This window comes from Trachurus trachurus (assembly GCF_905171665.1).
Source record: "Trachurus trachurus genome assembly, chromosome: 20".
Classification (NCBI taxonomy): Eukaryota; Metazoa; Chordata; class Actinopteri; order Carangiformes; family Carangidae; genus Trachurus; species Trachurus trachurus.
In genome coordinates this window covers 13,294,168-13,315,652 of record NC_139911.1, presented here as the reverse complement: position 1 = coordinate 13,315,652, position 21,485 = coordinate 13,294,168, and the positions used below count along the sequence as shown (strand labels likewise).

Below are 21,485 nucleotides of genomic sequence, written 5' to 3'. Positions count from 1 at the left end.
ATGTTTAAATAAAGTGAAACGTGCCCCAAAACGAATCAATTGAAGTTGCCATGGTTCCGCCACACTCTCAATGGCGGATTGTTTGAAAGAGGTTTAATTTTGCCCTGAGTTTTACGTTGCAGGATACACTTTTTCCTCATACAACGAACAACCCCTGGCTTATTTGGCTAAAACTGACACATTGTACTTCAAAGTCTTAAAACATCTGGAACAATTAAAGCACAACATCACATGTAGGTGTGTATCGATCTAGAAAGTGTCACCTGAAAGGCAAATATGAGGGCATACAAAACCATAAATGGAAGCGCGTGTGAAAAGGGGCGGTCCAGGAGCATCCTGCTTTCTGATTGGGTAGTACCGCGCACATTGTTTTGTGATTGGATGTTCATGCGTTAACTGTGATATGTATTTCGATTTCACTCTGCCTCCTCATTACAGCGTTCAATTAGCGACACCTCTGGTGGTGTATTTTATCACATGCAAGGAGTTACACAATCACGCCTAGAGAAACACAGACTGTACATTTGCTTAAAAATAAATTAAATTGAACTTAAATTGTTTTGCATTTATTTTGAAAAGAAAATACAATAAATTCACTTTGTAAAACTGTTACAAAAATTACTTTTATCAAAAATACACAATCAAATGTAAAGACATTGTGATGACAGAGAAAGTGAGAGAAAAAGCCAGGTGTCAGCAGTCAGTAAAACTGCACAGGGGGGGAAGTAACACAATCACATATGTCTTCCTCTTTAGGGTAAATCTCATTTAGAAGTTGACTCATAAGAGGAAATGGCCAGTGCAGAAAAAACAAGGTTTTAGTGAACACTTCTTACATGCTTCTCTAAACAAGGACAGGTCCGCCTCACCTTTACAACTGAGTTACACAGAATATTGACAGGAAGGCACAACCTACATAATTCTTGAAATTTTAACATGACATTGAGGCTGTGTGCTTTCTGAGAACTGCAGCTTGAATCTCATAACTGTAATGTACAGAAATCACTGTGTTGTCTTCAAAAGAAGCAAAAACAGTAGCATTGCAATATATATATATACCATATACACAGGAAATCACAGGTGGGTTCAGATGCCAGCAGGATGTGGATTGAAAGCAACAGCGCATAGCTGGGTGTGTGATGTTTGACCATTGTGCAATACAAATTATTTGATGGGATAATTAAGGCACTTTTAAAACACAAGTGACTGCCTGTGCCTTGTCCATAATCATGGCAGTGACAGAGCTTTGGCCAGCCGTATCCAGAACCAGGCCTGTGTGCAAGGTCTGGTGTAGTCACAAACGGTGAGGAAGCGCAAGATGCTGGGGAATGGCTTTGTCATTGATTTATACACCACCGGGATAAGCCGTTTATTACGGGCACCTGTAATGGTTCAAGGAGGAGAGGTTAATTGTGCATATGTTAGAAAAAGTAACTCTGAGATGTTTAACAACCCAAAAATATAACTTACCAGGACAGAGGCTGAGGGCAAACTTTGTCTGAAAGTCGCAGGCATCACTGTCGAGGTATTCATCAGAAATCACCACCACCATTCTCTTACACCTACACAGATGGTGACATAAACTAGTCATTATCAAATGGCAGCTGACAGGAAACTTAGATTTCTTTCTCTCAGGTGGCTTTCTATATTTAGAATGAAACTGAAAGTTCGGCTTTCCACAATACCTGAAACTTTCGAGTTTCCATTTCTATTTCTATTTTTCATCTTTGTTTACATCACAAGTATGGTTTCTTTACCAGCAAGCTCGTGTTTAATATTGTACTTCACACTGGTCCCACATGGGGCTTGAAAGTTCGGATGAATTCAAAAGACCCACAAACCATGTAGGATGCCTGACAGCCTTCGTTATGCGACAAATAGAGTCACATATGACAACGATGAAAGAGAAGGGAAAAGATTAATTGAGTGCAATGGGAGTAATACATTGCAGATGGAGCATCTAGCTTGTTTTAGATGTTTTGCCAAGAGAGAGCTACTGAGGAAACCTTAAAACGCCCAATCAGAATATATCTGAAGGTGGTCACGTGTCAATATCCCACCTCTTCTCAATGAGTTCACTGGTGATGGTCCATACACACGAGCCTGGGAGGACATCTCTGTCGAACACACACAGTTTTATCTTGTACTCTGTCTGTTCCAGCTCCCGGATCATCTCATGGACGAAGTGAAAGTCACTCTGGCAGTAGCAGATGAAGGCATCAAACAGCTCAGGAGTACCTGAAATTAATTCACATTAATCACTTTAGGTATTGCACAACAGCTTGCAAGATAATATGTTCACATGAGAACATAAAAAAAAGAAGCAAAATATAGTCCACAGAAGTAAAACCTAAGCATTATCCGGAAACCACAAGGCTGTGCAGAGAACTGGGACAGTGTTGGTGCAAATGTGCGATTAGTGCTTCAGATAAAATAGGAAGGAAGTTGGAGCCCTTCCTGTATGAAACTTTATCGCAGAAAATAAAACCGCAATCACTATCTTGAGAGTGTCACTTGAGCGGATGCACAGGCTTTTAGAAGTTAATAACTTCAGGAGAGAAACACAAAGTCAAGCAGAATACATGTGCAGTAAAACAGAAATTGTAGGTTTATCGAATCCTGACCTTCAGGGTCATCCTCCAGGGTGATACCATTCCTCTCAGGGGTGCGGGGGACACAGCTGTCCACCTCAGGCACCTGAAGTGGCGGCTCAGCCTTCTTCTTTTGATTCTCATAATACCTCCTCACATCCTCATCTGTCACAAAGGAGATGATACAGAGTAGATGGTAAATACAAAAACAAGATAGGTTATATACACTTATACACACTGGTATAGCCTACACACACTTAAGTCAAGGGTTTATTTTACACATTACATTTGTGTTATTTCCTGGCGTGCCATGGAGAGAGTTAGAGCCATAAATGAAATGATATAGTTTTCTTGTCACAATGAAAAATGCGCTTCAAAAAAAGAAGAAACTTAAATATCCAGAGTCACTTAAACGCACCTATGTAAACCTGAAGATCCTCCACGACGTCATTTCTGTCCACTTTCTTCAGGATTGACAGCAGCTTCCCCACCGTGGCATCAGTGGACCGGGCCTGCCAGTCGTCCAGGACCATGGCGGTGGGGTTTTTAGTCTCTACATAGTTCTGTATCTCCCGGTAACTAAAGTCCATCTCCTCTGCGACGGACATCCAGTCCGAAGCCACTGCATTTCTAGGATTTAGGTAGAGTCCCAACTTTTTCCTCACCGTCACATTCAGAGCGGAGAGGGGGATTGAATCCACGTCAACATCTGGATCGGCACACGCCATGTTTGCGGGACGAAGGTACTGTACGTTTAGTTAATACATGAATAAAGCAAACATAGTAACAACATACCAGTCGCGTTTCCTTGGGTGTTGCGCAGCCCTGTCTAACTATTGAACACGGAAGTGATGTCAAATAATGTTTGCAACAGCCTGCGTCACATGAGGGGAGGAGAAGTAGGTTAGTGTTCCGCTACTGAAACCAGTGCATTTCCATCTAGATTATAATAGCTCTTTACTGGCACTGATCAAAACTACCTGATTATTACCTGACTATTTCAGCGGTGGACTCTTAGTAAAATGTAGGGTAAATTTAGGTATTCAGAAACTTTTATTCTACCTAAGTAGCCTAGTCGAAGTCTGATTATGAATGGATGAAATTTACTACAGTCCATCACAGTCACATTAGATAATTTCTTTTTTATTTTGTTACTCCAAGCAAACGCAACTTGATGACAATGAGTGTGTTTCCAAACTTATTCCACCACAACAACAGTAATAATAGGCTACTAAAATTGCAAGCAACAGGTCATCAAGACAAAACCGCAGAGTGGCAGGAAACATGTCATACAGCTTGTGAAAGGTGTTTTTTTTTTTTTTTTTTAGGGTTTTTTCTTTAACAGCAATCTGATGGTATATGAAGGTACATCAGTTGGACTAGTAAGTGAGAGAACATGTGTTTCCTCAAATCCTCACAAGAACTGTCCCAGGTCAACACCTCAGTGTGCAAAACAGATTTCACAACAACAGCGCAGGTTTGCATAACTGGAACTTCCATCCTTTTGAGCATCGTCCATTGGTTTTGCTTGATGGCAAATAGCAGGTTTTTGCTTGTTGAGAAATACAAATCCACGCCTTTATCCTGAAGGTGTTTGGGAGCGCGAGGCAGGCTACTTCCTCTTTCATTATACTACTCAAGGGAAAAAAGGGAGAACAAACATCTTCTCTTATTGTGAAAGAAGACATTGCATCCAAATCCTGTGTAAATATCAATGTAAAGAAAGTATTATCTGAAAAATGTACTTAGAGTATCAAAAATAAAATGTAAGTGGTAGGTCATTGGACATTATTTGATTGTTAAAACTTATACTTAAATATATACATGGCATTTTAAAATTATAGCTTGTAGAACCAGAGCTAAGTTTACTAACTCTCTACAGTTGATCTAATGACCTCCAACCTCCAACCTTTTCTGCTGGACTGTGGCATTATAAATGAACTTTTGGGAATTTTTCCAATCTTTGTTCTGTCTCACTATTTTATATTTCGGCCTTTTGGCAGCTTGAATAAGTATCTATATTAAATCATTTGGAAGTTCAAAGGGGAACTGCTCTTTGATGGAACTTCTATTAACTCGACCAAATCTGGAACAAAGCAAGGGGCCCCAACCACCCACTGCTTTGTTGTGAGCAAGCCAAAGACATGGGGAACCACTGGTTGGATTTTGGATATTGCATATTTGCATATTATATGTTGTCTTAGGTGGAACCCTCGACGGAAAAGGGATGTAGAAGTAATTGTATCTGTGAAACAAACAGTGGGGTGAAAAGTGCAACATAAAAATATCATAAAGCAGAAGTGTAAATACCTCAGGAATTGCACATGTGAATGTACAGACTTTCGTTTAAAAATGTTGTTTGCAACTGCAAAACTTGAAAAATGTGTTCAAGCAACAGCACACAATCATACTATCCACTTCCCTTTTTTCAAAGCACCCACCTATTTCTTAACATGTCTACTCCGATGGGGGTGGGGGAGGCCTAACCAAAGAGACACATGAACATGTGACAGCACAGCAGTGCTGAGGGTCCAGGCTGTGTGCAACTCTGGAACCCACCGACGGACGAAGTCACCCTGAAGCAGACACACAAACAGCCAATAATTATTAACCCAGTGACTGACATCTCCATAACAAAACTTTGCTCACATTTCAGGTGATTTCATCACCATCAGTAACAAAGTGTGACACATACATTTTATACTGTGATGCAAACATGACCAAACTCTAGAAAAGTAAAACGAAACAAACAATTCATTCTTCATCTCAAACTCATATTATTGTCGTAGTCGAGTCCTACCAGCACTGTGCAGGCAGCCAGTTACCATATTCGCAGCAGACATCATGGTCAATCTGTGAAAGAAATTCAAAATGTTGGGGAAGAAAATTTGAAATGAGGAGGCCTAAAATAAAATAACTTCACAACTTAACAGTAATTACTGAAGAACTATTTCGCTTTTTACCCTGAATTACTTACCAGAAAGTATTCAGGCCACTTGGCTCCCTCATATAGTAGTAGTCCAGTACCTGAACCAGACCTTTTCTGAAGAGGCTAGCAACATCACATCGCCCCCTGCTGGACATGACACCTGTCATCGGCAACTCTCTAGGTTGACATCCAGGAAGGACCCTCCTGTTCTTCATGATAATGAGGCGATATATACAATATAGCAACATGCCTCTTTTTGTCACTTATTGTAAGTTAATGGATAATATTTGTTACTCAATAAGGGGAAAACAGTCAAACCTTCCCATTAGTTGAAAAGTTACATGTGTTTTTTTCATGGCACAGATTTATCTTGAAGACCTGTGGAAAAATCACCTTAATGTGAGCTTTACATTATTTTGTATTGCATAAAGATAATGAGATGAAAACGTGAGCTGATGTTACATTCAACCTGAAATTTAAAGTTGTTTTTTTATCAAAGCAGTGAGGGGAATCAACTCCAAGTCCACGTCTGAATCAGCACAAGCCATGTTTGTAGAGTTTTCAGAAAAACCTCTGAGATGACGTACGTTCAATTAAAATATTAAAAAGTTAACATAATATGTAATGACAGGCTGGGTGGTCTGAAATACAGCGTTACCTCAGGGGACCCCAGTCTAGCTGTGCAGAACTACTACTGTATGAGACTACAGTTTTTTATTTACTAGCACTATTACATTATAGTAAATATTTAATTATATTTACTACCATGTGATATATTAATCACCAAAATATTCAAATAGAGATTTGAAGTTCAAATCTAATGCTTACGACATTGCACAATGAAATCACATTAGAAAAACTCTCCCGTTTAGTGTTTTATTTCGTAACGGCCTCAAAGAGGCAACCCTGAGAAATTATTACAAAGTAACCACAAGTATGTATCCAAACTGACATGATAAAATTGCAAGGAAATAATCTGCACAACGACACAAGTTATCAGATCAAGTCACAAGATTCACCGCATCAAAACAAACTGCAGTGCGGCTTTTCCTGTTGCTGCTGCACGGCAGAAAAAAAGCAACAGTCTATGAGAGGTGCTTCACAAAAGCCCATATTTTTGTGTACATCAGTGAAGTTGAACTATTTAAGTGGAAACGTGCATTTCCTCAAATACCGATGACAACTTCCCCCAATCTTGACCCCAGTATGCATCATAGATTTCACAGCAACAGTCCAGGTTTGCATCACTGGATCTTCCGTCGTCTGAGCATCGTCCACATTTGCAGTGTTTGCTTTAAGGCAGTTCACAGATTCTTGCTCCTAGAGAAATAGAAATCTATGCCTCTGTCCCGATGCTGTTTTGGAGTGTGAGATGCTCCTCTCTTTCCTCTTGGTGAAGGCCCTGCACCGCTCTGAGAAAACAATGGAGAGGACAGAGTTTTAAAATGTGTGAAACATTCATGAGAATGGTATCTGGAAGTGAGGATGTAAGCATCTGCAGCTTGCTTGCTCAATACACAGAAAGTCGACTCATCTGAGATCAATGAAGAGACAATTGATGACAAGCCAAGAGAGGATTGCTCAAACTGCTATAGCCTACTTTAGTAATAACAACTATTAGAAGACGAGAAAAACAAGATTCAACCAAGATAGGGAGAAATCCTCAAACCTGAACAGGTATGGGCTAAAATCACTGTTAATCTCAGATCTGGTGTTTTTTTTTGCATCTAGTAATTTAACCTTTACAGGAGAGTAGGACAGAAAGGAATTAACACTATCCAAAAGCATTTTAAGATTTGAGATGGAGAGGCTATTTCTCTGTCTGTTCTTGTCGAGACCAGACTTCAGCGTGTCCCAATTGACCCTTCGCCAACTCCTCCCACAAACGGCTATTGTCCAATCCTACGTTAGCAACCGTAACTATAGGCCTGGCAAGCTTTCGGCAGTTGAGTCATTACGTTTGCTTTTGTGGACACATTTTGAGACTAGGACGAAAAACATTTGTTTGTAGAGAAGGATGTTGTTGTTGTTGCTGCTGCTACTACGGCGGCGGCGGCGGCAGCAGCAATATAGAGATGTTCAGATACGAGCGGACTTTTTTTTCGACTTGAGCAAGTGTAAATATGGGGATAACCATATGTTCACCTCCGAAATGACAGCTGTACTTTTAGGGCTTTTACCTGGGCTTTTAGGCGAGGGATCCTCCAGGCAGGGACTGCTTTCACTGACTGATACAGCGGTGGGAGAGAAAAAAACAGCAGCGAAAGCTGTATGTGGTTCACAATCGCCCTAAAACTTGCAGTTTGACAACGTTTCATGACCAGTGAGATGACCTAAGTCTTCGTGGGTTGATAAACGGTAAAATTACCGGTCCTTACTGCTGCTCTGTACATTGTCCAGTCGTGTCGTTGAACAGATGTTTTATCCTCCTGCGCGAGTCACATCACTGAAAACTATGAATGATCTTTGTGACTTCTTCTCTCTATTATCTCAGAACAGTTTATCCAGACATTTGCTGATATTTCCTTTGAAATCGATACCAAATACTGCCAGGAGCATGGCTGGGAGTGAAAGCTTGCCCGCCGTAGCAACAGTAACCAAGGGGGCGGGGCTTACGCGAAGGGTCAATTGTGACATCACTGTGGATTGTGCGATGTGTGCGTGCGTGTGTGTGTAATCTATTGTAATCATACTATCCACTTCCCTATTTCCGAAACACTCACCGGTTTCTTGTTAACGTGACGACTCCACTCAGGTGCCATGACGATGGGAGTGGGGTAGGTCTCACCGAGCGACACATGAGCATGTGACAGCGCAGCGGTGCTGAGGGTCCAGGGTGTGTGCACGTCTGCTCCACTGATCCCCTGCAACTCTGGAACCCACTGACGGACGTAGTCACCCTGAAGCAGACACACAACCAGCCAATAATGATTAACCCAGTGACTGACATCTCCATAACAAAACTTTGTCAAAACTCTGTCATCACCATCAGTAACAAAGTGCAATACATTCTTCGTCTTAAACTCACATTACTGTCATAATCGAGGCCTTGTTTGATCATGTTAAACTTCCTGTTCTCTCTGGGGTCATTTCCAATACCAGCGCTGTATAGCCAGTTGCCGTAGTTGCTGCAGACATCGTGGTCAATCTGTGGAGGAAAATGTTTTTTAAAAATTTGAAGATTTTTTAAATAGAGTTAGATTATTAATAGAAGAACTTCATTCTTTCACTGTATTTTTCCAGACATAAATTATCATGTCATACATAGACTAATTATTGTTACGTTTTCAAAAACTTCTAAACCAACTTTAACCCTGGATCACACTCTCTTACCAGAAGGTATTCAAACCACTCTGCTCCCATCCTCCAGTCCAGACCCAGATCCTTTGTGAGGAAGCTAGCAACGTTTTGCCGCCCCCTGTTGGACATGAAACCTGTCATTGCCAACTCTCTCATGTTCGCATCCACAAAGGGAACTCCTGTTCTTCCCTCTGTGATAATGAAATACATGTTAGTACCCAGCTGCTGTAACATAGTTAACAATTCATTCTGACCGTTTTAATTTAATGGAGAATATTTAATAAACAATAATGAGGATAATTATGGTGCAAACCTTTCCATGCATCGAAAAGCTTCATGTCCTTTTTCCATGGCACAGATTTGTCTTGAAGACCTGAGGTAAAATTACCTTAATGTGAGCTTGACATTCATTTATAATGCATAAGGAAAATAAATAAAACCCAAACATTGGGCTAATTTTACCTTTAAGCTGGAATAGTCTGTTTCCATACTTGACAGCCACAAACTTGAAGTAATCCCTCCACAAAAGCTCAAAAATCACCCTTGAGGACAGAGGTGAAGAGAGTCAAATAAGTATTTCAGTAGAGTGTTGTATTCCAAAAGGAAATTTACATAATTAGCTTCAGAGGTAGAGGAAGAACCGAATATCTACCTTACCTATGTGACCCTAGGTTTATTAGTCTCCAGTTTTGTATTAGATTATTTAAAATATACTCCAAACTCACCAATATGTGCTCTGATTGGCTGTCCGCTCCCTCTCATACTGCTTGATCTGATGATAGATGTACCTGGGCGAAATGCAACCCACTGCCAGCCTGGAGAAAGCCAGTGCAGCACCATTAGAGACAGATTCATCACTGACTTACACACATTAATCTCTAGTAGGCATTCAGTAGTGGAGGAAATAAAACAGTAACACTTACCAAGGTGCAAATTTAGTGGAATAGTCTGCACCAATCAAGCCATTACGAGTTTCCTTGTAAGTTGCAACTTTATCCTGGAGAACAGACATTCACTATTTTTATTACATAATACATCACCACTTTATTTTTTATTTTTATTGTTTTATAAACAGCAATTAGTGTCCATTCGTGATAGATGTTGTACTCACAGTGTCCCAGAAATAATGTTTGAGTCTAGCCAGAGCCTGACTTTCACCACCACCACAGGGGAAGGCTGAGCGAGGATCATTTAAAGGCTCTATAAGGATAAAACAGAAAAGCATTTTAGCGTCAAGCTGCTTCATTCATGTTAAAGACTCCCCGATGTACACTAAGACACACAGAATCATAAAAGCTTAATCGTATACATGGAAATTAATGAGAACATCCGTGCTCAGCATTTTTCCTGAAAATAGCAGCAGTATTGATTTACTTAACAGAAGCACTCCATACACTTGACAATTTGTTCTTCCCAACTGCCAGCAGCATACAGAGACATTCACACAAAAGTCAATTTAATAAGCACATAAAATGAATGTATAGGATATTTCTGAAAGAGAGAGCCCTTGAGTCCAACCATTTGTATTGAGCATAATGAGACATGAGGACATTCACCTGTCTGTTGCAGGTCCTGTGCTGTGGGGATGTCTCCTTCCTCGAGCCCTGGAGGAAGAGCCTTCAACTGTTCAGGTGTTGGAAACGCAGGCCTCACCACGCTCTGGGTTTCAACTGCCTTCCTGAACTGAGTGTATACATCGGGCAGACTTAAAAAATAAAAACAGGAGGAAAAATTACAAGACATTCCCAACAGTTAACACTTCTTAAGCTATGCACTAATAAAAAATACAATTTCCTCTTGACTGCATGCCAAAAAAAAAGTCTTAAACGAACAATGTACCCTCTCACCTAGACATGTGATGAAATGGGAGATCATCTCTGTGGTACAATGTGCTACCCCAGCAGGTGTGAACTTTAACCTTCATCCGTGCACACACATCCTTCACCTTTTTCTCCACATTCAGCTCTTCTGAAGTCACCTGGGACATGAGCATGTGACCAACAATGTTAACATCACCAGACAGTGGTGAAAAGCTGCAATTACTCACATCAAATAGAGAGAACGTGTTAAAAACTACCTCTTCGTGGAAAGCCACAGTGCTGACAGAGCCCAGTTGCTTGATGAGGTCTGCAACAACATCCTCTGGCTTACCCCGTCTCACCACCAGGTTGCTGTCACACAAGCATGCACAGACACAAAAAAAACACATAGACACGTAAGTCCCGGTTCACATCATGCCAGGCAAGCTGCATCCTGGGTAGAGCCATTCCCCCCAGCCCCCCTGCAGACCGGGAAACATGATGAGAACTGTGTCTGCAGCAGTCATGTTAATGTAAACATACATAACCCATGATAAGCCCAGGTGTGTCCTGATCCTGTTGTATCAATACTAATGAAATCCTAGAAAACGTAGAGGCTCTGCACTGGGTGTATGTGTAACAATAATGGCACATAATTCGTTATCATTTGTAAAGTTTGTAAGCAGATGATAGTAGCCTACTTTAGTGCTGTAACGAAGACAATTGAACATGACAAAAAATCCCTCGTAAGTTTATAAAATAGAGCAATAGAAGATACATAAGTCGAGGTCTTAAATAGGTGAGTGAAGATGAGTTCATGGATGACAGTTTTATTACCTGCCCTTGTTGAGCAGTGTATTTCTGAGGTCTCTTATACTGTCCAGTAAGAAGCGCAGGCGGAACGGCCCAGTCCTTGGTAGGTTGTAGTTGTATGTTCCCACATAATGTCTGGGGTCGAAGCAGTACAGTGGGACAATGTACTCTGCATTTCTTTGAGCCCAGTGGAAAAGCTACACAGACAGAAAAATCATGACGTGATGAAATTGTAAATGACAAAAAAAAACTTTTAAGAAAACTTGAAAAATTACATTTTTATATTTATGTAGACAAACTGAACATGCAGATATGTTAATATGCATACATATGTAGCACATTTGATTCATGGTGAGGTGCTATAAACCAAAAGTAAGGAAGTAATTTCAATTTTGTTTAACGTCTCTTATTTTGAAAACTGCTTCCTGCAATCTACACCACAGTCGAGCTACACATTACGTATGATCAAAGACGGTTTAGAAATATAGCACAGTATCTTTAGTATGATACAATGTGCGTCTACCCAAGGCCTGGTGTTTCTTCGTATCTTAAAAAGGTTACCACTAACCTGAGAATGAAAGGCAGACTAGCGAAAAATATGTTTGACTTTTATTCTGATAGCACTATACCGGAAGTATAATTGTTGCTGCAGCTGGCGAAACAAAAATGCCCTTTTGTAACAGCAAAAATACTATATGCCATTTTCCACAAACGTTTTCAGTCATGTTAACCGTTAAATAATAAAGGAATTCACATTTATATTCATTGAACACGTTAAGTTTTTAAAGGTTAGGGTTGAATTGGTTCTGTGATGCTAAATAGCATCGGACTTCACAACTAGCCTCCGTTCACAGTGATCACTCTTACCTCGTTGTCGTGGAGACGCAGGTCGTTTCTCAGCAAACATATGATAGTACGGGAGGTGGACATGTTGTCCGTGGTGGAAAATGCAGCAGCTGTTTCTTTTTACAGACACACAAACACCTCGCTTCGTTTCAATCAAAGCTGTGTTGTTGTGTCTCACCGGCGAAAGCGCTGCTACAGAGTGAGTGAGCCCCTCACGTTTTGAGACACGACGTTGCACAACGTCACGTTTCATAAGGATGTTTCCTAACAGCTGCTCCGGGATGCAAACACTTTAGATAACTTAAGTCCTCCACCTCCACTGCTCTCATTGATGTGACTCTTGATCATTTCATCATTGTTAACATTTAGCTCTGTGCCTCATGCTTTACACATTAATAGTTTCTTTTCATTTCTTTTAAAGGGACAACGAGGAGTTTTGGAAAAGCGAAGCGTTTTCACACTACATTTATGAGCCTCCGCGCGCACCGTACATTTCTTTGACCGGGCGCAAGACGGACTCATGTTTTCATTCATCAATAATTAAAGTCAGAGGTTCAAAGAGGTTCACATACCACCGTAGTTCCGACCATAAACGGCGATGCGGCTGCGTTATTCTCATGATTCGCAACGAAGGAAACGCTGGTCGGCTCGACCAGCACTTCCGCCACCACTAATAATAACAAAATAACGATAGAGACAGAACGATATATTTATCGAAAATGGGCCCATTAACAAGTGTGGGTAGCGGAGATTCATCCACATTAACGTGAGACTTTTTTATAACCGAATAGAAACTCCTCGTTGTCCCTTTAATGATTAAAAAACTTAAAAAGTTTTTTTTCTTTTTTCTTTTCCCCCCCAGAGGGCTTGTTTGGTATGTTTGGGCTAGTTTTTTTCTGTACCACTTCAGTATGGCCATTATTTAATTTTGGAATAAAAAAATATTTTATAACCTCTTCTCATGAAATGAAATGATCCTCGATAGAGAAGAGTAGGCTACCTTCTCAAAACTTTAGGCTTATTGGTCAATCTCCTCCAAACTTATCACTATGAAAATTAAACCACAAACATAACCTTTATAATAGAAATAAAACAAGGAATGTGTCTGAAAACGAAATTATTCCAACTTTATAATGTTATAAATCCCAAAATGAGAATACCTCGATGGGTTTAACTGGACATTTCTCATTTAAGATGCATCCAAATTAATCCGTTTTATTTGGTGAGGAAATTGTCTAAAAATACATTTGATGCATCAGTGTCTCAGTAGTTTTTGATAAATGTGAGAACAATCTGCCTGAGGGAAAGACTCTGTGTTTGTTTTTAAGTCTTGCCTCAAAGCTCATTCTTATCAAAAGACATTTTATGATTTTACTAACAAACTGTGTATTAAATCATGATTATTTTTAATTTTGATGTTTAATTATTGTTTGTTGTTTTATATTGTATAGTGCTTTATAAATAAGATGTATTCTTATTTATCATGATTATAAATTTAACCAACTGACTGTTGTTCATGCTAATAATTAAAAAAACACACACACACAAAAAACGTAATGTGACAATTTTCTCAATATAATACATATTGGATGTATAAGAATGATCAAAACTGCACAACAGTTTGATTACAAGATGACACAATAAAATCACACAGGAAATAGTCTTAGACCTTTGATTTATTAAGTTAAATGTACAAAAGATCAATGACTTGATACATTTCATGTTTCAAGGCTTTGTCATTAAGACAAAACAGACTGTCCCAATCAAAAGCCTCCCAGCCTTTTCATACTGCCTAACCGCTCTCAAAGAGACAATCATACATCCTCCTGTCTAAATCACAGTACAATCTACTGTATAACGTAGCTATTTCATCAAATAGATTTGTATATAATGTAAAAGAAATTTCATACAAAAGTGCAGAACAATATGTATTTACAGTATAATCTTATTTCCATATAAAAGAACTTCAGCAAGTCTTGTGTGTGTTCACTACTGAACAGCTGCTCACTTTATTAAGAAACTTCCCGCTTTGGCAGTGAACATTTGTGTTTACAAGCAGATTCAGATAAGGCACTGACAAAGGTCTAAAAAGATTTGATCATTCTTTAAGTGCCACTGTATTACAGCCAGCCACAACACATCCAACATCAACCCCCCCCCCCAAAGTTTCATCTCATCTCCACTTTCAAGAATACAGCATTTAGCTCCGTCTTTCCAACTTGACCCTTTTTGGCGACTTATATTATGCTTTATCTCACATGACACAACACATAGAAAGCTGTGCTGTCGAGTGGTCATTGACTGACTCCATTCATATCGTGTGAAAAGCAAAGTAAAGACACGGGGTGACTGGATTCATATTGAAATAACGACAAAAAATGTAAATGAGACGCTTCCTTCATGCTAATTTCATTATCTCTCTCTTTTTTTTTAATAGCAACATAATGTGATGTCAATGCATCGGATTTGGTCTGTGCAGTCTAATGTGCACGAAGCTGCCATAACATAGACAAGGCTACAGGGCTTTGAGGTGACACAACAAACCAACATGACTAATACTGTACATTAATCTAGTCTAATATTCATGAAAGCTCCTGTCTCTGAAACTTTTCTTTGACCTTTCTGAGTGGAACAAGGCTCACTGCATGGGACGCTGGGATGGATGTCACAGACTCCTACCGTAGTGTTGGTATTGCTTAACAGACATTGCACACTAATGCAAAAGTTTGGTTTTTTTCTTCTTTACATTTGAACAAACTACACAATTTTCTTCATGAAATCAGATTTTAAAAAAATGCATCGAATAGAAAAATATCTCCTCAGTTTGATTATCTTGCATGTTGGAAATGTTTCAATGCATGATATCAAAAGTGCAATGTTGACAGTCCTTCTAAATGGGGTTGTGAGTGCTATGAAAATAGGGCAATACAACCCTCTAAGATGTTAAAAAAGACATTCTTACTTACAAAGTCTTATTGTAAGGCGTTGACGAAAATACATTTACATTTTTCTCTTGGTGACAATAGAAAACTCATCTGCTAAGATGACTTTGCATGTGGCATACAAAAATATTTTACCATCTTGATTTTACTCACAGCTAACACAGACTGATGAGTGACTTACAGTATTATCAGATGTGATCAATCACCAGTCAGCCACGACTACATAGTGCCGCCTGGCCAATCCTACGCACTGTTCTGTGGCTGTAGATGAGTGTAAAGACCCGGACAACATCACTTCCCTCTCTAACATGGGTCACTTCTCCTGCTCTTGTTATAAGACAGCAGTCTGTAGCTTGTGAGACTGCTAAGTGCTTTCTTGTCAGTCACGTCCCGAGGGAACTCGCTACGACGCCTCGGAGGACTGTGGAGGTCTGACAGTGGTCAACCTGGCCTCTCGGTAAGTAATCCGGGTTGAGCTAGTTGGTGAGAAATGCAGGGGGTCCTGACAAGGCCGACACTGGTGATAGATGGCAGGGCAGGAAGTTGGAGTGTACTGAGTCCTAGAGCCCGGTGACGCTAGGTGGGGGGGGCGGGCCCTGGGGACGGGGCGGGCCGGAGAGGAGGGGAGGCACCGGGGCCGCGGAGGCCTCGCAGGCAGGGGAGGGGAGGGGGGTCCGGGGGCCTCAGAAGCAGCCCTGGACGAACGGGTGGCTGAGCAACACGTCTGCAGTGGGCCGCCACTTCTCCTCCACAAACACCTGCCGCAGGTAGTCCCTGCACGCGTCGGACACGCCCTCGGGAAGCATGGGCTTCGTAGGCTGGGTGGCGATCTTAAAAATGGCCGCCATGGCCTCATACTCCGCCCAGGGAGGCTTCTGGGTCAGCATCTCCACAACAGTGCAGGCAACACTCCTGGAGACAAAGAAGTGGATTGTCAGAACATTGAATATGATAAAAGTTTATAGGCCATTTTGATGGACTATATAATAGAACAAGATTTTTTATTATATATATATATATACTGTTTTACTTTATCACATTGTCTGATTATTCCGTATTATGTTTTTCGTTGTCTGTCTGTTAATTGAAAGAAAAAGATAAGAAAAAAAAGAACAAGATCTGTATTGTACATACAGGTGCTGTACATAAATGACTCCAACTATGGCCTTAAATACCAGAGTTGATCCTTTACACCTGCTTAGATTGGAAAACTTGACTTTTTGAACTTGCTGGAGCGCACCGAACAGTACATTTTAAAGATTTAACATTTTATTAACTGAACCGTCTTCAACCTTTGCTCACATACCGAACATACCACCCTTCAGTTTACTGATTTACGCACCCATCTACCTCGATAGCTTTGCTGCTATGTACATGGCACCTGTATTACACATAGGACAGAGCATTCGTTTTGAAAATTGCGACAAGGATTAGAAAGACAAGACAGGAGATGAATCTATTGATACTGTTGATATTTATGTGTTTAATAAGTGTGACACAGCTGAATCACAAAACTGAGCATTAAATGCCATTGCTGTAGAATTTGATTACACTATATTTAACAGGACCTCTCATGCTGTTTTATTTACCTCTGCCTTGTATTGACAGATAGAAAGACATTTGCTCACAGACACACATGCCTCCAACACCGCTCCCACTGAATTTATTGCTTTACCACCCACCTACAGAGATGGTTTTACTGCTTTGCGAATGTGTATTTTTGCGCTGCGACGGTCTAATCTCCCCTTTGGGTCTCATTACAGTTCCATCTGATCTTATCCTTACCATACATCAGCCTTCCGGCCGTATCCCTCCCCGTTGATGACTTCTGGGCTCATCCAGTAGGGGGTGCCAGTGACAGACTTGATTCCTGTACCAGACATGCAGATGGTCTGGATACGTTTGCTGGCTCCAAAGTCTCCCAGCTTCACGTTCCCTGAGGAATCTCTCAGGATGTTAGCACCTGGTGGAACGAAACAAAAATGAGCTCAGAATTATTCACGACTCTCCCGAGGACTGTCAATATCCTTTGAGGGATACTTTTGACAGTTTGGGGGTTCATTTAATGTAGTTGGCCATTACGGTGTCTGTGCCAGCACTTCAACTGACAGAACAACCTGAGGGAAAGGTACTGTAGACTTTTCCTATGGTTTGACTGAAGTCTTGGATGATGGAACACTTTTAAAAAGTAGCCTACACTTCATATAAAACACCTTTCATCTTTCTTTGACTTTTCTCACATCGGGGAAACGCGTCACTGATCTACACAAACTAGAAAATAAAACCCTGAATAAACTGTCTGTTCCACATGAATCAAATCCCGGCACCCTTCTGCCTCCTTCCTTAGTAATTTTCCAGCATGTAGCTGTGTCTATCCATTTCCTTCAGACGCTCCACTTGTTTGATCAGTGACTAATGTGCGCCACTCAACGCTCACTCTCCACACCCACCGAAGGGCACGGGGGTGACAAGAAGAGATTGAGCCGTAACCCTTTTTTACTCTTTACTTCTCACTTCATCAATCTGTTTCCACCGCCTGTACGTTTTGTCGTGAGGTTGTGAGACTTTCCAATAAATCATGTTCACTACATTAAGGTTTTGTTTGGCCCCTTTGGAACATTACAGAGGCTTTATAGTCGAATGGCGTGGCTGCGATGCCAAGCTTCATCCGAAAACCGCATGTGCTGACAGCTTCTTTTTTTACTGCGTACAGAAGAGCTCTTGTGCGGTGAGATGAGCACGCAACATATATTACACATGAAGAGCATTTATAAGTGAAAATCCCACCCACATACAGTCTCATAGAGCCCAGCTATGTCCTGTGGGACCTACTATATTTTTTCCCCCCCACCAGACGGTATATTTCCCTCTTCTTGGCTGCGGCTGAACGAGGCAGTGACTCCCAGAGCTGTGGGCAGCCAGACTAAAGCCTTTCCATCCGGTGTTGAACATTTTTAGACTGGACGATTTCACCAGCATGAAGCCTAATATATCTCAAAGGAGGGAGTTCAAAATAGCACATTTTTCCAAGCTCATTCTGCAGACGATGAATAACCAAATGAGGAAATGTCAAAGAGAATAAAATGAATGAATCTGTAGTCTCCGCAGCAACAGTTGTTGCAACACGGACCATAAAGATGTCACGTCCTCTGTTTACACACTGTGTCTCGAGTGTGGGTGTGCGCTGGTTATAAATCCAATTAACGACCTATCCTGACCTTCCCAAAAAAAAGAAGAAGAAAATCTCCTTCTCTTACCTTTGATGTCTCTGTGTACAATCATGTTGCTGTGCAGGTAGGAGACTCCTTGGAGGATTTGTCGGGTGTATCTCCTCGTCACCTTCTCCGTCAGTGCCCCATAGGCTTTAAGTTGGTCCTTTATTGAGCCCTGGAGAGACAGCAGCACACAGAGAGCAACAGAAAGTCAGTGGGAGGCTGAGAAAAGGTTGAGAAACGCAGATAAGATCTTTATATTGGCTGCACTGTTAGGTAATTTTACTGTCACAGCTGTAGTGAATAGAAATAAGAAAAGATTTGTTTGGAGCGTTGCGCACAATGGAGGTAAAACGATTCACTGTCTGATATGATTTTTGGGAGAATGTGGTTGTTTCAGCTGAGGAGGATTTATTTTGTTTTGTTTTGTTTTTTTTTGCGAGAGGAGATTCCAAGCCAAGTTTTTAAGTACAAAACCAAGTATATAAACACGCACTGTGCTGAAAGAAATCTGCTCCATTTTGAGTCCAAACACCTCCAATCTCCTGCATTTCCTTTCATTTCCTGTTTTCATTTCCCCACGAGGAAATTGAAGGAGCGAAGAACTGATCCACTAACACCTGTGACGCACTTTTGCACAGTGAAAACAAAAAGCGTCTCCCGCTCCAGTTTCAGCTGTCAACAAGACACCTCGGCGGCTCTCCGGCTCTAGGCAGGACCCCCCCCCTCTCCCCCCCCCTCCCCTTCACACTCTCCTCACCCCCCGCACCTTCCACCTCCTCCGACTTCCACCCCCTCGAGCCACTAAAGTGTTATCGGTCAGCCGCAGCGGTGCAGCCACGCTGAGCAGTCACACACAAACTTGGCTTTGTCACCTCTCCCCACTTGCCTCTGCCAGATTTCCAGTGAAACATAAACATTTCCAATTTCCAGACAATGTGTGACTAAGACGCTCAATGCCACTTCGAGAAAAAAAAAAAAAAAAAAATTGCCTAGGAAATATTAAAAACAGGCCCGGGGACAGGGTCCACAGGCGACAGCAGCTCATTAAGACGCTCATTTAGAGAGAAAATGATCTCATAAACCGAGCAGTTCTGCTGACATCAACCACTGAGGACACGTTTGTTGACAGCTGGTGACATTTTAAAATTGGTTTTTTAGCAGATGTGGGTTTTGCACGAGTTTGATTTGATGTTTGTTTTAAAATATCTGTGTACCTACTGCCAGAGCCAAAACAACTTCAACTTTGACATCCACAGACCTTATTCATTATCGTAGCTGCAACAAACAACGTCACAACGACAATGTGACTCTGATAAATAAATTTAAATTACATGCCCTGCAGTCTACGCACCCCTGGCATGAACTCAACGAAAATAGTGAGTTTTTTCTGCTCCAGGTCCCGGAGACAGCCGTAGTACTGGACGATCCTCTCGTGACGTAAATTCTTCAGCAGCTGAATCTCACACTCCAGAGCGTTCACCTCCTGCAGAGGAAAGAAGACAGAAAAACAAAGCAATTGAAGGAAAGCGCCGATAATCTTGAATCGGAAGAATAGGTTTGCACTAAAAGATAATGCACTAACAGATGTGAACTGTTCTCTCTCACCTTGCTGGTTTCTTGACAGTCCGGTTCAAAGGGCACCTGCTTGGCGGCGAGCTCGCGTCCCGTGTCAGCGTCGTAGCAGAGGTAGACCTCCCCGAACGCCCCGCGCCCCAGGAGCTTCCCTTGTCGCCAGTTGACCGGCGCCCGCGGTGCTGCGGGAACAAAATACCAGATAATGAAAACCCACCGGTAAATCATTCTGTTGCTAAGCTCCCAGAGGCAGACTGATCCTCTGTGATATACTGATTTGAACAAACATTAACTCCAAAGTGCACGTCAAAAACCCACCGCAAGAACCCGACCGTAACTCGCATATAGTAACTTCACCGAGACCAGACGTCAAATCCGCCGCAGGCTTGCTTAATAAATTCCCACCGCAGACTCTCAGAGAGGGAGAAACCCCAGATATGAGTCAAAACCGCGCTCAGCCGACAGAAAGTTGTCAAAACCTAGAAAGATCATCTCAGCGACTCTCGGCGCGGCGGGCCCAGACTCTCAGGCTTTGTTTGGGTATTAACAGGCGTCTCTGTGGCCGGGTTGGAAGGTTTGGTCGTGTGTGGGTGAGAAGGACACCGGAGGCTGACACGCCGACCACAGACTTCATCTCATGACAAAGACAGTTTCTGGGCAAACAGCAGCCTGGTGTGTTGCTGAATGAGCACAGATGTGATTAGTGAGTCTGTGACATTGCTCAATCTGGGGGGCTGATAAGAGCAAGAGGGGGATTTCTGCCTGTCTGTCGCTCCGCACTGCACCGTGTTATTCTGCATTTCTCCCTCTCTCTCTTTCTATTTACTGCTGAAGAAATAAAGCATGTTTGACAACCACAGAGGGTTTAATTGAAAGAACATTATCCTTGTTATGTCTCTTTCCATAATGGCATAACACACTCAGAGCCCTAGACATTACAAAGTGTTTGACTTTGTCCTTTCTAAGTAATTTATTCCACCCTCACATACTCACACTAATATGTATCATCACTTTGCTTTTTTTCTTTCATTTTGTATTTTGTGGTACAGTACACTCATACAAAAAATACTCTTATTTCAGCCCCTTATTTTGAGATATACAACTATATTTTCTATAAAAACACTTCTGTCCTCCAGGACAACCGTGACACAAGTGAACTACGCCTCAATAAAGAGCAGTTAAATCAAATTAAAATGAGTTTTTAAATATTTGACTATTACCTTTATCACTCGGGTCTCTGATACATGACTCCAATCAACTTAAAAGAAGTTTTAATCAGTCATTATTTGACTATTACCTTTATCACCTGAGTCTTTGATACATGACTCTGATCAAGATTACAAATCTGTCCAACTATTGTGTGCCAGCTTTCAGCGCTTGACACGTTTTGATGGATTAACAAAAGATCGATAGATAGATTTACTGTATTGTTGCAGGAGGGAAAATTATGGTCAACGCCTGCACTTGTTCATGTCTCA

At 41.3% G+C, this 21,485-nt stretch overlaps 3 protein-coding genes across 3 annotated transcripts in view; all 3 read right to left on the bottom strand.

Moving 5' to 3' along the window:
- Nucleotides 1-583: 583 nt before the first annotated feature.
- Nucleotides 584-3,424, bottom strand: myd88 (MYD88 innate immune signal transduction adaptor). Its single transcript, XM_083995345.1, has 5 exons — nucleotides 3,010-3,424; nucleotides 2,625-2,756; nucleotides 2,061-2,238; nucleotides 1,471-1,562; nucleotides 584-1,382 (listed from the first exon to the last, which is right to left on the bottom strand). The coding sequence occupies exons 1-5, from the start codon at nucleotides 3,317-3,319 to the stop codon at nucleotides 1,228-1,230; spliced, it is 867 nt and encodes a 288-aa protein (XP_083851471.1). The 5' UTR covers nucleotides 3,320-3,424; the 3' UTR covers nucleotides 584-1,227.
- Nucleotides 3,425-6,432: 3,008 nt separating this feature from the next.
- Nucleotides 6,433-12,509, bottom strand: cry-dash (cryptochrome DASH). The gene is made up of 14 exons (XM_083995029.1): nucleotides 12,300-12,509; nucleotides 11,457-11,629; nucleotides 10,898-10,991; nucleotides 10,668-10,798; nucleotides 10,377-10,525; nucleotides 9,932-10,020; nucleotides 9,744-9,817; nucleotides 9,546-9,635; nucleotides 9,283-9,362; nucleotides 9,134-9,193; nucleotides 8,854-9,011; nucleotides 8,549-8,668; nucleotides 8,244-8,420; nucleotides 6,433-6,932 (listed from the first exon to the last, which is right to left on the bottom strand). Exons 1-14 carry the CDS (start codon nucleotides 12,360-12,362, stop codon nucleotides 6,825-6,827), a joined length of 1,566 nt encoding a protein of 521 aa, XP_083851155.1. The 5' UTR covers nucleotides 12,363-12,509; the 3' UTR covers nucleotides 6,433-6,824.
- Nucleotides 12,510-14,007: 1,498 nt separating this feature from the next.
- The window catches only part of map3k22 (mitogen-activated protein kinase kinase kinase 22), a 37,811-nt gene continuing 30,333 nt past the window's right edge, over nucleotides 14,008-21,485 (bottom strand). Inside the window, exons 14-18 of the mRNA XM_083995800.1 lie at nucleotides 20,041-20,189; nucleotides 19,787-19,918; nucleotides 18,478-18,607; nucleotides 17,006-17,183; nucleotides 14,008-16,132 (exon numbers count right to left, since the gene is read on the bottom strand). Of these exons, the coding sequence (XP_083851926.1) occupies nucleotides 15,904-16,132; nucleotides 17,006-17,183; nucleotides 18,478-18,607; nucleotides 19,787-19,918; nucleotides 20,041-20,189 (818 nt within the window). The 3' untranslated portion in view covers nucleotides 14,008-15,903. The remainder of the gene's footprint in view (nucleotides 16,133-17,005; nucleotides 17,184-18,477; nucleotides 18,608-19,786; nucleotides 19,919-20,040; nucleotides 20,190-21,485) is intronic.